The 15438-nt window shown below is 41.9% G+C and overlaps 1 protein-coding gene across 3 annotated transcripts; it reads right to left on the bottom strand.

The window, feature by feature from the left end:
• Positions 1 to 4104: 4104 nt before the first annotated feature.
• On the bottom strand, positions 4105 to 14637 carry MSS51 (MSS51 mitochondrial translational activator). 3 transcript variants are annotated; one of them, XM_009009713.5, is made up of 8 exons: positions 14589 to 14637; positions 10354 to 10465; positions 8901 to 9145; positions 8447 to 8602; positions 7115 to 7239; positions 6319 to 6885; positions 5928 to 6021; positions 4105 to 5601 (listed from the first exon to the last, which is right to left on the bottom strand). In XM_009009713.5, exons 3-8 carry the CDS (start codon positions 9119 to 9121, stop codon positions 5382 to 5384), a joined length of 1383 nt encoding a protein of 460 aa, XP_009007961.1. In that variant the 5' UTR covers positions 9122 to 9145; positions 10354 to 10465; positions 14589 to 14637; the 3' UTR covers positions 4105 to 5381. The 3 variants fall into 3 exon arrangements, with proteins under 3 accessions (XP_009007961.1, XP_035123883.1, XP_035123884.1); XM_035267992.3 differs by having other exon boundaries at positions 10380 to 10465; XM_035267993.3 differs by lacking the exon at positions 8447 to 8602.
• Between the last annotated feature and the right edge of the window lie 801 nt (positions 14638 to 15438).

Genomic DNA, 15438 nt, shown 5'->3' with positions numbered 1-15438 from the left:
GGCTAATCTTAAGATTTCGTATAAATGAACTTGTACAATATGTGGTCTTTTGTAACCAGCTTTCACATTATAGCATGAATCAGTTATTTTTTTACTTTCATGGTCAAATAATATTTCCTTGTAAGGATTTACATTTTGCTTATCTGTTCATAAGCTGATGGATAGCTGGATTGTTTTTATCTTTTGGCTGTTATGAATAATGCTATGAATATTTACATACATATGATTTCATTTCTCAGGGGTACAAACCTATGAGCGAAACTGCTGAGTCCAATGGTAAGTCAATGTTTAACTTTTTTTTTTTTAAGAGACAGGGTCTTGATTTGTTGCCCAGGCTGGTCTCAAACTCCTGGCTTTAAGCAATATTCCTAGCTCAGCCTCCCAAAGTGCTGGGATTACAGGTGTGAGTCATCATTGCCTGGCCCTCAATGTTTAACTGTTTCAGGAACTGCCAGATTCTTTTCCAAACTGGCTGCATCATTTTATACTCCCACCAGCAGTGTATGAAGGTTACGATTTCTTCACAACCTAATCAACACTTGTTACCATCATTTTTTTTTAATCATAGCCATCACAGTTGGTATGAAGTGGTATCTCATTGTAGTTTTAATTTGTATTTCTTAGTGACTGATGATGTTGAACATCTTTTCATGTACTTATTGGCCATTTGTACATCTTTTTTGGAGAAATGACTGTTCAGATCATTTGCCTATTTTTTAATTGGGTTATTTGCCCTTTTAAGTTATAGGTCCCTTATTAGATATATAATTTATGAATATTTTCTCTGCTTCTTCACTTTTTTTTTTTTTTTTTTAAAGAATCTCGTTCTGCCACCCAGGCTGGAGTGTGATCACAGCTCACTGCAGCCTCAATCTCCTGGGCTCAAGCGATCTTTCCACCTCAGCCTTTGAAGTAGTGTGACTACAGGCATGCGCCACCACACCCAGCTAATTTTTTCTACTTTTTTTATAGAGATAGGTCTATGTTGCCCAGACTCATCTTGAACTCCTGGGCTTAAGCAGTCTTCCTGTCTTGGCCTCCTAAAATGTTGGGATTACAGGTGTGAGCCACAGTACCTGGCCCAACATTTTAAATTTTGATAGTCTATTTATTTTTATTTGGGTTGCTTGTGGTTTTGGTGTCATATCTAAGAAAACATTGTCTAATACAAGTTCATGAAGATTTACCCTGTATTTTCTTTCAAGAGTTTTAGTTTTATGTATTTGAACCATTCTGAGTTAATCTTTGTATATTATATCAGGTGGGGGTATTACTTTATTATTCTGCACGTGGATATCCAGTTGTCACAACACTGTTTGTTGAAAAGTTTATTCTTTTCCGAATTGTTTATGTAGCCTTGTCAAAAAATCAACGGACCCTAAGGTTTTTTTTCTTTTTTAAAAACAATGTCTCACTTTTTCACACAGGCTGGAGTGTAGTGGCACAATCTTGGCTCACTGCAGCCTTGACCTTCTGGGCTCAAGTGATCCTCCCACCTCAGCCCCTCAAGTAGCCAGGACTACAGGTGCGCGTCACCAAAAAAATTAGCCTGGCTAATTTTTTTGTATTTCTTTTAGAGAAGGGGTTTCGATATGTTGCCCACACTGGTCTCAAACTCCTGAGCTCAAACGATTTGCCTACCTCGGCCTCCCAAAGTGCTGAGTTTACAGGCGTGAACCATCATGCCCTGCTATACTTGTTATGGTCTGAAATGTTTTGTGATCCTCCTCCGCCCCTCTCCCCCCACGCCGCCCCCCAACAAATTTCCATGTTGAAGTTCTAACTTCTGGCTTTAGGAGGTGGGACCTTTGGGAAATGAATAGGTCATGAGGGCAGAGTCCTCAAGAATGGGATTAGTGTCCTTGGAAGAGAGGAAAGAGGGAGCTCAGTCACCCCTTCCATCTTGCACCCCTTCCACAGTAAGAACACGCTGTTCCCAGACACCAAATCTGCCAGTGCCTTTATCTTGGAATTTCCAGCTTCCAGAAATGTGGAAAATAAATTTCTGATGTTTACAAGCCACACGGTTTGCAGTATTTTGTTACAGCAGCCCAAGCAGACTAAGACAATTCTCAATTCTATTGCACTAACATATGTCTATCCTATGCCGGTATCACATTGTCTTTACTATTATTTTGTACAGGTTGAGCATCCCTAATCCAAAAATCTCCAAAATCCAAAGCTTTCTGAGTACTGAGATCCAAAATGTTCCAAAATCTGAAACTTTTGCAGGGCCGACATAGCACTAAAAGGAAATGCTCGCGGGAGCATTTCAGGTTTTCAGATTAGGGATACTGAACTGGTAAGTATATAATGATTACAGGTTTTGAAATTGGGGGCCGGGCACAGTGGCTCATGTCTGTAATCCGAGCACTTTGGGAGGCTAACAAGGGTGGATCTCTTGGGCTCAGGAGTTCAAGACCAGCCTGAGCAACATGGCAAAACCCTGCCTCTACAAAAAATACAAAAATTAGCTAGACATGTTGGTTAGAACTTTTGATCCCAGCTACTTGGGAGGCAGAGGTGGGAGGATCACTTGAGCCTGAGTTGGGGGCGAAGTGAATCAAGATAGGGTCACTGCACTCCAGTCTGGGCAACGGCGAAAAAAGAAATTGGGATGTGTGAGTCCTCCAACTTTGCAAACATTTTCGTTTAACGTCAACATTAATTTGGAGTAGTTGGCATCATCTCCATTTTACAGATGAAGAAACTAAGGCTTAGAGAATTTTAGCTTCCCCCGCGATATAAAATTATTTAATGGCTGCCCCAGGATTCATACTCAGATCTACATAAATCCACAATACTCCTATAATCTGATCTCACTCTACCTTTCAGACTTAATTTGTATTAATCCCTAAATGTGCCTTCAAATATGATTTTCTGCCTCCAAACTTCTTTTTTTTTTTTTTTTTTGAGACAGAGTTTTGCGCTTGTTACCCAGGCTGGAGCACAATGGCGCGACCTCGGCTCACCGCAACCTCCACCTCCTGGGTTCAGGCAATTCTCCTGCCTCAGCCTCCTGAGTAGCTGGGATTACAGGCATGTGCCACCATGCCCAGCTAATTTTTTGTATTTTTAGTAGAGATGGGGTTTCACCATGTTGACCAGAATGGTCTCAATCTGTTGACCTCGTGATCCACCCACCTCAGCCTCCCAAAGTGCTGGGATTACAGGCGTGAGCCACCGCGCCCGGCCTGCCTCCAAACTTCTGGTCCTTCCATCTTGAGTGCCCTGTGCTCTGTTTCATAAAATTCTCACTCAGAATATCTTCGATATCATTTAGCAAAATGATCTCTTTTCACTCTATTTCCTTAGCACTATAAGCCTCTCTCTTGCTTCTTACTCCATATTATACCTTGCAATAAAGGTATTCCCATATACATAAATATTATTTCCCTTCCTAAGAATAAACACCATGTCTCATTCACCTTCCAATCTCTCTGAAGCCAAAATACAATACCTGTAGCATGGCAGGTACTGTCTTGAATGAATATATGAAATTCTAAAATTATCCCTATTAGAATGGGCAATAGTATATGGGTGTGTTGCGTTGATGGACTGTATGTGTGCAAGAGATGGTCATGGCAAGATTGTAGGAATGAATATCTAGGAAATGTCCTAATCCTGAGAGTATGATAAGAAAAGAATATTTACTGGGCACAGTCTCATACCTGTAATCCCAACATTCCAGGTGGCTGAGGTGGGAGGATTGCTTGAGCCCAGGAGTTTGAGACCAACTAGCCTGGGCAACACAAGGAGACCCTGTCTCTAGAAAAAATAAAAAATTAGCTGGGTATGTTGGCATGTGCCTATAAGCCCCAACTACTTAGGAGGATGAGATGGAAGCATACTTGAGCCCAGGAGTTTAAGGCTGCAATGAACTATGATAATGCCACTGCACTCCATCTGTGATGACAGAGCGAGATTCTGTCTCGGGAAAAAAAAAAGAAATAAGATGACATGAGACTAATGTGTGACAGAGTGGCAGGCCCAAACAGAGAAGTGATGCTAATTACTCTGTTGACAAGAGAGGAACTTCCAGTCTTGAGGTGTTATGTGCAGATGAGTAATACCTGCCAGTGAATAGGAAATAAAACAAGTGACTTAAGAAGCCCCAAACTGAGTTTATTGGATATAGAATAGGGGGATAACAAGTAACTCCAGTATATTCAGGTAAAGTCTGATATAGCCTGGGATATCTAAAATACAATACCAGGGCTACTCTAGTATCAGCAGTCACCAACCAAAAATAGGAAAATTAGATATTTCTCTCAAAAAAGCCAGGAAACAGGGCAGTGTACCAATGCTTACAATCTCATCCATGTTCCCAGTGACTTCCCTGACTTGTCCATTCTTGCACCACTTCAAGTCATCAACATATTTCCATTTTTTTTTTTAGCCCAAATTACTGAATGAGAAGAAAGCATTTTTCAGAATAAGGTGGTTCTCATTCTTCTCCTCAGTGCCATCTGGTTCCAGTCAAAAGGTAAACTTCCTCACAAAGAAAGTGTTAGGAACTCTAAGCTCTGGAAAGACCAACATCCAGGCCTCTTCCCACCCACTAAATCTAATATCCTATCTCTAGAAGCTACTGTGGCTAAATTCTTAGAAACCAGTTACATTGGCCAGGCGCAGTAGCTCATGCCTGTAATCCCAGCACTTTGGGAGGCCAAGGCAGGCGGATCAACTGAGGTCAAGGGTTCAATATCAGCCTGCCCAACGTGGCAAAACCCCACCTCTACTAAAAATACAAAAATTAGGCCGGGCGTGGAGGCTCACGCCTGTAATCTCAGCACTTTGGGAGGCTGAAATGGGCAGATCACGAGGTCAGGAGATCGAGTCTGGCCTGGCCAACATGATGAAACCATCTCTATTAAAAATACAAAAATTTAGCTGGGCATGGTGGCGCATGCTTGTAATTTCAGCTACTTGAGAGGCTGAGGCAGGAAAGTAGCTTGAACCAGGGAGTTGGATGTTGCAGTGAGCCAAGATCATGCCACTGCCCTCCAGCCTGGAGACAGAATGAGATTGCATCTCAAAAAAATATATATATATAGAAATTAGCCAGGTGTGGTGGCATGCACCTGTAATCCCAGCTACTCAGGAGGCTAAGGCAGGAGAACCACTTGAACCTGGGAGGCAGAGGTTGCAGTGAGCTGAGATCATGCCACTACACTCCAGCCTGAGCAACACAGCAAGACTCTGTCTCATAAAAAGAAACCAGTTACATTATACAGGAACCCTCATTCAGCTTAGAATCTTTAGCCACACAGTGAATGAGGTTTAGAATATAGTGTTTTTCAAAGTTGGCAAGAACCTGGCATTATCACGGTAATTGTATAACAACCTCCCCATTTTCCAGATGTCCAGTCATAATCTATTTAAATCCCATCATCCACTTTCTCTTCTAATTGGCTATTACCCAGCTGACAGGAGCTTCCAAGAAACATGATATAGTAGGCACTGCAGTATACTGGCTGCTTGTTGGGGTTGGAATAGACCTGTTCAGGTTTGAGGGACATGAAAGGATTAGCCCCAAAGGCAGTGATATGTGTATCCAGTTCCACCAGAATCTGCAAAGAGGATACCAACTCCTGATGGCTGTAGAAGAGAGAGAAGAAAAATTACTCTACTGATTGTGACAGAGATAAAGGAAAAATTGCTCATGAACCTGACATTTCTGTAATCACCAATTCCCCAAATTGCCTAAGGCTGGACTAGGCAAGGACTATCCTTCCCTCCCAAATGTCTCACTAAATACTCAATTAACTAGCATAGGACTTTGTTCCAAGGGGATGAAAAAGCCATATGCAGAAAAGATGAACATCCTCACCAGAAAGTAGATGAGCAGGAGGAAGCAAAATGAGCTCATTTATATAAAGAGAGGTATAAATCAGGGAAGTATCACAAATAGAAGAGGTCAAAACCTGTAAACAGTAATCAATGCAGGAATCTTATAGTCACGAAGTAGCAGCAGGGTAGGCAGCCAAGCCTCCATCAAGTCTGGGGAGGAATGGAAACCTGTGGGAAAAAAAATGAAAATGGGAATAGGAAAAGACTGAAGCAGACTCTTAAGAGCAAGATATTTCTTTGACCACTCCACCCCTCACCTTGCTTATCCCCAATCATCATCATCATCATCATCCAAGTGAAAAATTCTGAACCCTAGTACATATGGCAAATGATCCAGGAAAGTTGTCATCATATTGTATTTAATGAAATCAAATGAATGGGGTTCCAAAGACAGAAGACACAAGACTCAGGATGGAAAATTCTCAGGAGAGCCACCTAATATTCCCATGAACCAATGACTCTTACCTGGATGGAAAGCCACCACCAAATCTGGATGGTCTGTCTGCCCGGTCTCTACCTGCTCCTCCCAGAAGTCATGGTAGAGGCTCCTGTGGGCACTAAGGTGAATTGTGCCAGGTTCCAGGGGTGAAGTTGAGGTGCTCTGTGAAAAGCCAGCAGCCACGTCTACGCCCACCATGACCACACGGAGCCCAAGGTGCCCAGGAAACATGTAGCCAAGCTCATCATAGTCCCCAGGGCGAGTAAGAAATGTCTCCACATGGGAAGCACCAACCACATGCACTGTGCTTCCCCCAGTCCTCTTAACATCTATCCCCAAGGCCCTAAGTCCTAGGCCTAGAGTCAAGGGCCGTGACAGGACATCTGTCAGCAGCCGCTTCAAAGATCCCTGCAGGACATCTGGGTCTGGCCTTGGCCGTCCTACACTGGCCCATAAGGTGGTCATGGCAGGACTAACTAGCACAGCATCCAGGGTGGCATCTAAGTGTAACCCCTTCATAGAAAACCAGGAGTCCCAGTCCTGTACAGCTTCAGGTGGCCAATGCCAAGGTCCTGAGGGTAGGACAAAATCACCTGTAGGAAAGAAGGAAAAAAAGGGAATTTAATCTTTTCCTGGCTTCAAAATTTCCCCTTCACAAATGATCAATATTCCCTCCATGTTTACTCTGCCAACCTGTGAGCAGGGGTGCCCCATCCTTTGCCCCACTTCCTCATTTTTTCATAACAACATGATTTCATGTATTCCTTTAAATGCAACCAAATATGACCATTATGGCAGAGTTCCCCAACACCACCACTCCACCTGTGACCAGAAGCCATTCCATGAGACGGTCCACAGCCACAAGACGAAGTTCTTGACAAACCCTCCTGTGTGCAGGCCAGTCTGACCTCTGGCACTCTGGTCCACAGTAATAGACATTTCTGCACCTGAGAGAATGAGTTGGAAATAAGTTTTTATACTATAAATGTGATTGGGGTTATCAGGGGAAGGGAACTGATACTCCTGCACCTAGGATAGAAATGGCTAAGGAAGGTAGGGAGAGGAAAGGCAGCTGATGCACCAATTTTGGGGACTACATTTGGCAGATGAGGCAGGAGGGATTGGGAATATAATTATTCTGCCAGAAAGAGTGATACCTTACTCTCTATCTGGAACAACTCTTTTTCTTTTTTTGAGACAGAGTTTCACTCTTGTTACCCAGGCTGGGGTGCAATGGCACGATCTCAGCTCACTGCAACCTCCACCTCCTGGGTTCAAGCAATTCTCCTGCCTCAGCCTCCTGAATAACTGGGACTACAGGCGCGCACCACCATGCCCAGCTAATTTTTGTATTTTTAATAGAGACAGTGTTTCACACCTTGTTGCCCAGGATGGTCTCGATCTCTTGACCTCGTGATCCACCCACCTCGGCCTCCCAAAGTGCTGGGATTATAGGCATGAACTACCATGCCCGGCTGGAACAACTCTTTTTATATCACTTTTAGAAAAAACACAAGTTTACTGCTGTCCTCTCATAACAGGTATGGTTCAATCCCCACATCCCCCAAACAAATGTAGTCTTACTCCTTGAATACTCAAGAGAGAGATAGAGAGGAATGTATTGTGGTTTTTTTTGTCTCACCTCCCGATAACACCAAAAATAAGCAGGATTAGCACACTGTTCTAATCTTTGTAGCTGGATGACAAAAAATTAGGAATAAGCCTTAGGTTATTTTGAAAACTCTCAGATCTTTACTTTTGGAATGAGGTTGTAGTACAGGATCATTTCTTTTTCTTTTCTTTTCTTTTTTTTTTTTTTTTTTTTTGAGACAGAGTCTTAGTCTGTCATCCAGGCTGGAGGGCAAGGTGGAATCTTGGCTCATGGCAACCTCTGCCTCCTCGGTTCAAGTGATTCTCCTACCTGTCTCTCGAGTAGCTGAGACTAAAGGTGTGTGCCACCTGGTGTGGCTAATTTTTGTATTTTTAGTAAAGACAGCGTTTTGCCATGTTGGCCAGGCTGGTCTTGACTCCTGGTCTCATATGATCCACCTGCCTCAGCCCCGCAAAGTGCTGGGATTACAGGCATAAGTCACCATGACCAGCTATTACAGGGTCATTTCTAAAATGTCTCCCTGTTAGCTCCCCACGAGTCACCTCTTACAGTGCCGGAGAACCTTGGAGTCTGAAAGGCCATTAGGGAGTGCTCTACAGTGAGCACAGAATCGAAATGTGTCTTCCATCCTCTGGAACATTTCTTGAGGACATCGAAATCCAAAGCCTGATACAGGGGTACCCCCATCTACCACCAACCTGCAGAGACAGCATGGAGAAGGAGTGGCAATGGGGAGAGGAATATCTCCAAAATCTCTCAGGTCCCCCATCTTGTCTCCTACACGTTTCTATTTACACCTATGTCTCCCACTGCCATCATTTTCCACTTAAGTGAATATTTCTTCTTTTACAGTAATATAGTAACTGGCAAAAGTCAGGATGAGAAAATCTCTCATTGCAAATATTCCATATTGCCCAAACTGTACTCCCTCTCCACCTTCTGAAATCACTTCTACTAGAGACAGTATATCCCTCTTCCACAGAGCTGGTCACTCACTTGTATTCTTCATAGCTTTTCATGTTCAGCTTTTGAAGAATCAGCTGGGATAGGCCAGGAACATTATTATCCAAGGAGAAGAAGCCAAGTGTGTCAATGCTAGGGCCAGGTTTTAAGGGGGTCAGAGGCACAACGGTCACAATTGTGGGTGGGGCCTTGATGCCAGGAGCCACTAATGAGGGAAGTTTTTTGTGCCTCCGTCGCTGGGACCGTGGAGCCATGGCCTGTCCAGTAATACCTGGAGACTATACACAGAACAGACATGGAATGGAATTTTACAAGCTGGAAATGTGTGAAGTGTTTTCATATGCTTGACCTTTCACTTCTCATTCCAGTCTCTCAGACCCGGGTTATCAGTAAAATTTATTCAGTATTTACTGGTTATGGATCACCATAGGCAGCTACGAAAAAAGGGAAGAAATAATTTTTTGTTGTTGTTGTTGTTTTTTGAGACAGTCTCACTCTGTCGCCCAGGTTGGAGTACAGTGGCGTGATCTTGGCTCACTTCATCTCCCAAGTTCAAGTGATTCTCCTGCCTCAGCCTCCCAATTAGATGGAACTATAGGCATGCATAACCATGCCTGGCTAATTTTTGTATTTTTTTAGTAGAGATGGGGTTTCACCATGTTGGCCAGGATGGTCTTGAACTCCTGACCTCGTGATCTGCCTGCCTTGGCCTCCCAAAGTGCTGGGATTACAGGCTTGAGCTACCGTACCTGAATATAATTTATACATATTAAATCCTATACATGATATACATATGTACGTAAATGCATAGAAAAAGATTTGGCGGGGACATAGAAAACTGGTAACAGTGATTAACTCTGAGTAGGGTAAGAAGGCAGTTAGACAGGAACTGGGCTGATCAAAGGGGACTTTAGACTTATCTGTAATATTTGACTTTTTTATAAAGAGAAGACATTATAATATTTTTAGTATATTTTAAAACTCAATTTAAAAGAGGAAAAAACAATAAAAGTTTTAGTTGTCCAAAGCAACCATTCAGTTGGAGAGTTAGCCAATTTAATCTAGTCAGAGAGATAAAACATTTATTTTGAAAGACCTATTATCACATTTATAAGCAATAAGCCAAGAAGTAAAACTTAAATGCAATATAAAATGTGCACTAAGAGTTATGTAGTTGAGCAAGTTAGAAAAAAAGTTTTGAGGTGAAAGTAAGCCTACACCCACCCACTATCTGGCTGTGACTCTGTGCTGCCCTCCTTCCCCACCTCATCTTCTCCCATGCTTTTCATAAGAGCTGAGTAAACAAAAAGGACCATATGGGAAAAATTAAAATATTCATTTGTTTAATATATATTTACTGAAAACAGATGAAATCATTTACAAAACACTATATATAGAAGCAAATATTAAAAATATATATCTCATCTAAATGTCTTATACAGAGATTAGATGTAGTAGATAATATAAGGTACTGTATAAATCCTACCAGAAAAGTGCAACTAAAGCACTAACGGGAGATCAGAAGAAGAGAATCTCTTCAGTGGTTGGGAATCTCTTCAGTAGCTTTCTTCACGAAGCAGGTAACAGTTGGAATAGACCTTGAAAGATGGGAATATTTGAATACTTGGAAATAAAGAAAAAAAGGAATTCTAAGCACAGAGGAGAAAATAAGCACAAAAATATGGACAGAAACATTCTGCAAATTAATGGAATAGAATGATTTGACTTTGAATGTTTAATGTATAAAGACCTAAACTTAAGAAGTAAAACTATAAAAGTCTATCGGGGAAAGGTTCATGACATAGGTTTGGCAATAATTTCTTGGCTACGATACCAAAAGCAGAGGCAACACCACCACCACCAAAACAGATAAATTGGACAGCAAAATTAAAAACTTTTGTACATCAGAAGATGCTATCAAGAGAGTGAAATGACACCCCAAAGAATGGAAGATATTTGCGTACCATATATCTGATAAGGGGTTAGTAATCAGAATATATAAAGAACTCCCACAACTCAAAAACAAAGAACAAAAAAATCACCAAACAACCCAACTAAAAAGTTGAATAAAATATGTGAATAGACATTTTCCCAAAGAATATATGCAGATGGACAATAAACACAAGAAAATATGCTCAACAGTCATTAGGAAAATGCACATTAGAATCACAGTGAATATTACTTCATACCTACCACTATGGCTATTATCAAAAAAAAACAGAAAATAACAAGTGTTGATGAGGATATGGAGTAATTGGAACCCTTGTACACTGCAGGTGAGAATGTAAAATGGTGTCACCACTAAAGAAAACAATATGGCAGTTCCCCCCAAAAATAAACATATTACTATATTACCCTGCAATTTCATTCTTAGGTACATGCCCAAAATATTTATAAACAGATACTCAAATACTTATATATGAATGTTCATAGCACCTCTATTCACAACAGCTAAAAAGTAAAACAACCCAAAGGTCCGTCAATGGATAAATGGATAAACAAATTGGGATATAAATATACATATGAAGATGTATATTATTCAGTTATAAAAAGAAATGAACTATTAACACATGCTACATTTTAGATGAACTTCAAGAACATGCTAAGTGAAGAAAGTCAGACACAAAAGGTTATATATATATTGTATGATGCCATTTCTATGAAATATCCAGAATAGGTAAACCTAGAGACAGAAAGTAGATTGGTAGTTGCTAAGGGCTGGGAGGAAGAGAAAATGGACAGTAACTGCTTAATGGTTATGGGGTCTTCTTTTGGGGTGATAAAAATGTTTTGGAACAAGACAAAAATGGTGGTTACACATACTGTGAATATACTAAATGCCATTTAATTGCTCACTTTAAAATTATTAATTTTGGTTAGCTGTGGTGGCTCACGCCTATAATCCCAGGACTTCAGGAGGCCAAGGTGGGTGGATCACGAGGTCAGGAGTTCAAGACCAGCCTGGCCAACACGGTAAAACCCTGTCTCTACTAAAAAACACAAAAATTAGCTGAGCATGGTGGCTCATGCCTATAATCCCAGTTACTTGGGAGGCTGAGGGAGAACTGTTTGAACTGGGACCTGGGAGGTGGAGGTTGCAGTGAGCTGAGATCGTGCCACTGCATTCCAGCCTGGGCTACAGAGCGAGACTCCATCTAAAAAAAAAAATTATTAATTTTATGTTATATGATTTTCACCTCAATTAAAAAAGAAAGGAAGGAAGGTATTCATAGAGATTGAGGGGCTAAAAAGTTATTTATCCCCAGATTAACTGCTTCCAGATACAGAGAAATAAAGGAGGATTAAAAACACTGGCAGTGGTTGGTTTTACTGTGAATGAGGTAACTTTTTAATTTTTTTTTTTTTTTGAGACAGAATCTGTTGCCCAGACTGGAGGCAGTGACATGATCTCAGCTCACTGCAACCTCCACCCTCCGGGTTCAAGCAATTCTCTCGCCTCAGCCTCCTGAGTAGCTGAGACTACAGGCACCTGCCAGCACAACTGGCTAATTTTTTGTATTTTTAGTAGAGATGGGGTTTCCCATGTTAGCCAGGATGGTCTCGATCTCCTGACCTCATGATCTGCCTGCCTCAGCCTCCCAAAGTACTAGGATTACAGGCGTGAGCCACTGCGCCCGGTCGAATGAGGTAAGTACTAAAGTTCAAACCAGGGATCATATTTTGTTACAAAAATGATCTGACATTTGATCCTTTTAGATCAGATCTGTTAGGAAAAACCTCTTCTGATTTCAGAATCATCATGCAGCTGAGGTGTATGCAGATGGCAAAAAGAAGCAAAATGCTCCCAGAATTATTTAGCTCATATTCATATCTTACAACATGACTCAAAAACCCATCCTCAGGTTAATGGAGGAACAACTTTGTATTTTCCTTTGTAATTTCTTTCTCCTCATCCTTATGTTTCCAACCACCCTCAATATCTCCCCTCATTCCATGGGCAAATTAATGGATTGTTTAAGAACAATCCACAGAACAGACAGCTAAGCTCATCTGTGTATCATATCCTATATATTACCTCCAATAAAGAAGAAATGGGACCTAATGGTATCAGATTATTTTAGGGTTTAAGGGTCATGTCCTTTTACTAAAAGAGTAGATGGAATTCCCCTTCACACTTTAGGACCCCATTTCCAACAACTGACCTCATTCTGTCCTTCACTTTTAATCACGTCACATTCTCATTGCATTTTCAGAATCACTGCCATTCTAGAAAAAGCATTTATCTACTCTACTCACCTGCCTCAGGCAAGATATAACACTTTCTTAAATCTTGAAACAATGGACTTTTTAAATAAATAGGTGTGGAAGGAAAGTGTGATCTGAGATAACTCTAGGGTCTTAAATCCCAGAATTTATGACAGATACCTCCCTGAAGTTAAAATACAAAGCTTTTTGCTGCAATGAAAGCAAGCCAATTAAGGTCAGAAAGGTACTGCTTTACTTATCTGCATTTCCCAGGAGAGGTCTTCCTCTAATGGAAGATTAGCTCTTGGCAATCTGGGGGTTGGTTGAATTGGTCAGAAATGAGAAGGATAACAGTTTGGGGAAGAGGAGTGGTGGTGGTAAAATCCCTAATGTCACAGTCTACTCTGTGTCTAGAGCACAATGTTCATGATACAAATCAGTTAGCAGAAAAGTAAGAAGGTGGGTGAGAAGCCAGGTCTTTGATATGCATCTTTGATATACATCATCAGGCTCATGTTTGAGTTTGTATACCCCAGGTCCAGACACAGCTTTTCTGGCTCTAATTTTCTTGCAAAGAGCCCCAGGCTCCTCACTTTTCAAGGGTTATAGACTGAGGGAAACAAAGAAAAAAACAGGGGACATAAGGAAGAAGTTGGAAATAACTGCAGTAAGCCCTTTTAACTTTCCAGAGTCCAGAATGTTCTCCACATAGAAAGCGAATCCCTTTCACTTTTTTCTGGCCATCCCCAGTGACTTAGGCTCTAATTTATTCCCAGTATGAGGGAGAGAAACACCGACACCAAGAACTGGAAAGGAGACATGAACTTGATTGCCGAGAAAAACTTTTATCCTTCATCTCCAAATTACAAGCCAAAATATTAAGCTATTCCTAGACCTAGGTTTCCATCTTTTTCCTTACCACCAAGAACCCCAATCTTCACCTAAACTACAGTCATCTTTTCACTATCTCCAGACAAGGAGTGCTCATCTAATTTTAAGTCACAAAAAAATGCAAAACGTCAGCTGGGCGTGGTGGCTCACGCCTGTAATCCCAACACTTTGGGAGGCCAAGGCAGTTGGATCACCAGAGGTTGGGAGTTCAAGACCAGCCTGACCAACATGGAGAAACCCTTTTCTCTACTAAAAATACAAAAAAATTGAGCCAGGCATGGTGGTGCTTGCCTGTAATCTCGGCTACTCGGCAGGCTGAGGCAGGAGAATCCCTTGAACCCGGGAGGTGGAGGATGCGGTGAGCCGAGATTGCATGACTACCCTCCAGCAAAAAAAAAAAAAAAGCAGAACATATTTGGGGAGGTAAGGAAAAGGGAGAGTGAAACTGGTCATTGAAGATCCTTATAAGGGGATAGGAAAAGAGAAGAGGAGAAATATAGTAAGAACACTGTAATTGTTGCCACATTCAGCTGTTTAATCAGTGATTAACAACACTGCCTGAGGTGATAAATACTTTACTCAATTATAAACTAAGCAAGCAGACAGGTTGGGGGGAGAACTTACCCTGCTAAGTCCTCAGCTTCCTTCCTTCTCTCTTTCCTTCAAGTGAAGTGAGTGCTTGACCTCTTCAGATCTAGGTTGTGACTTACTTGCAGCTGTCCCTTCGTATCACTTTCCTTTGCAAACTGCTGAAATGCTGGGTATCAATGATTAAGTGTGCCCTGCCAACCAGACAGACAAGGCTGAATTCTCCTAATGAGGCAAAGAGGGATCTGTCCCCCTGCCTAATGGCTTTTCTCTTTCTAACCCTTCTCTGCCAAGAGGGCTCAGGACTGTCAACACTCCCAAGTGTTGGCAAGTAAAGGCCAGGCAGGCTGACGAAAAATGAAACCTACTGCTTCTTGGACTTCTCTCACTCAAGGCAATACTTCTGTTCTCAGTTTACAGCTTCAGAAAGAAACCCTTTGGATTAGTGCAGAAGTTAGTATTTGATTGGAAAGGGTAAGCACCTTTCCAACCAAGTAGGAGGAACCAGAGTATCAGGAGCCCTCTGGAGTTCTGTATGTTGATCAAGACACAGATGAGTTCCCCCAGGCCCAGTGTCTTTTTTTTTTTGGTGAGACGGAGTCTTGCACTGTCACCCAGGTTGGAGTACAGTGGCACGATCTCTGCTCGCTACAACCTCCGCCTCCTGGGTTCAAGCGATTCTCCTGCCTGAACCTCCTGAGTAGGTGGGATTACAGGTGCCTGCCACCATGCCCAGCTAATTTTTTGTATTTTTAGTAGAGATGAGGTTTCACCATGTTGGCCAGGCTGGTCCTGAACTCTTGACTTCATGATCCGCTCGCCTTGGCCTCCCAAAGTGCTGGGATTACAGGCGTGAGCCACCACGCCTGGCCCCAGTGTCCTTTTT

This window comes from Callithrix jacchus, chromosome 12, assembly GCF_049354715.1.
Source record: "Callithrix jacchus isolate 240 chromosome 12, calJac240_pri, whole genome shotgun sequence".
Classification (NCBI taxonomy): Eukaryota; Metazoa; Chordata; class Mammalia; order Primates; family Cebidae; genus Callithrix; species Callithrix jacchus.
The sequence above is the reverse complement of the archived record's forward strand: the minus strand, read 5'-3'. Positions and strand labels throughout refer to the sequence as shown.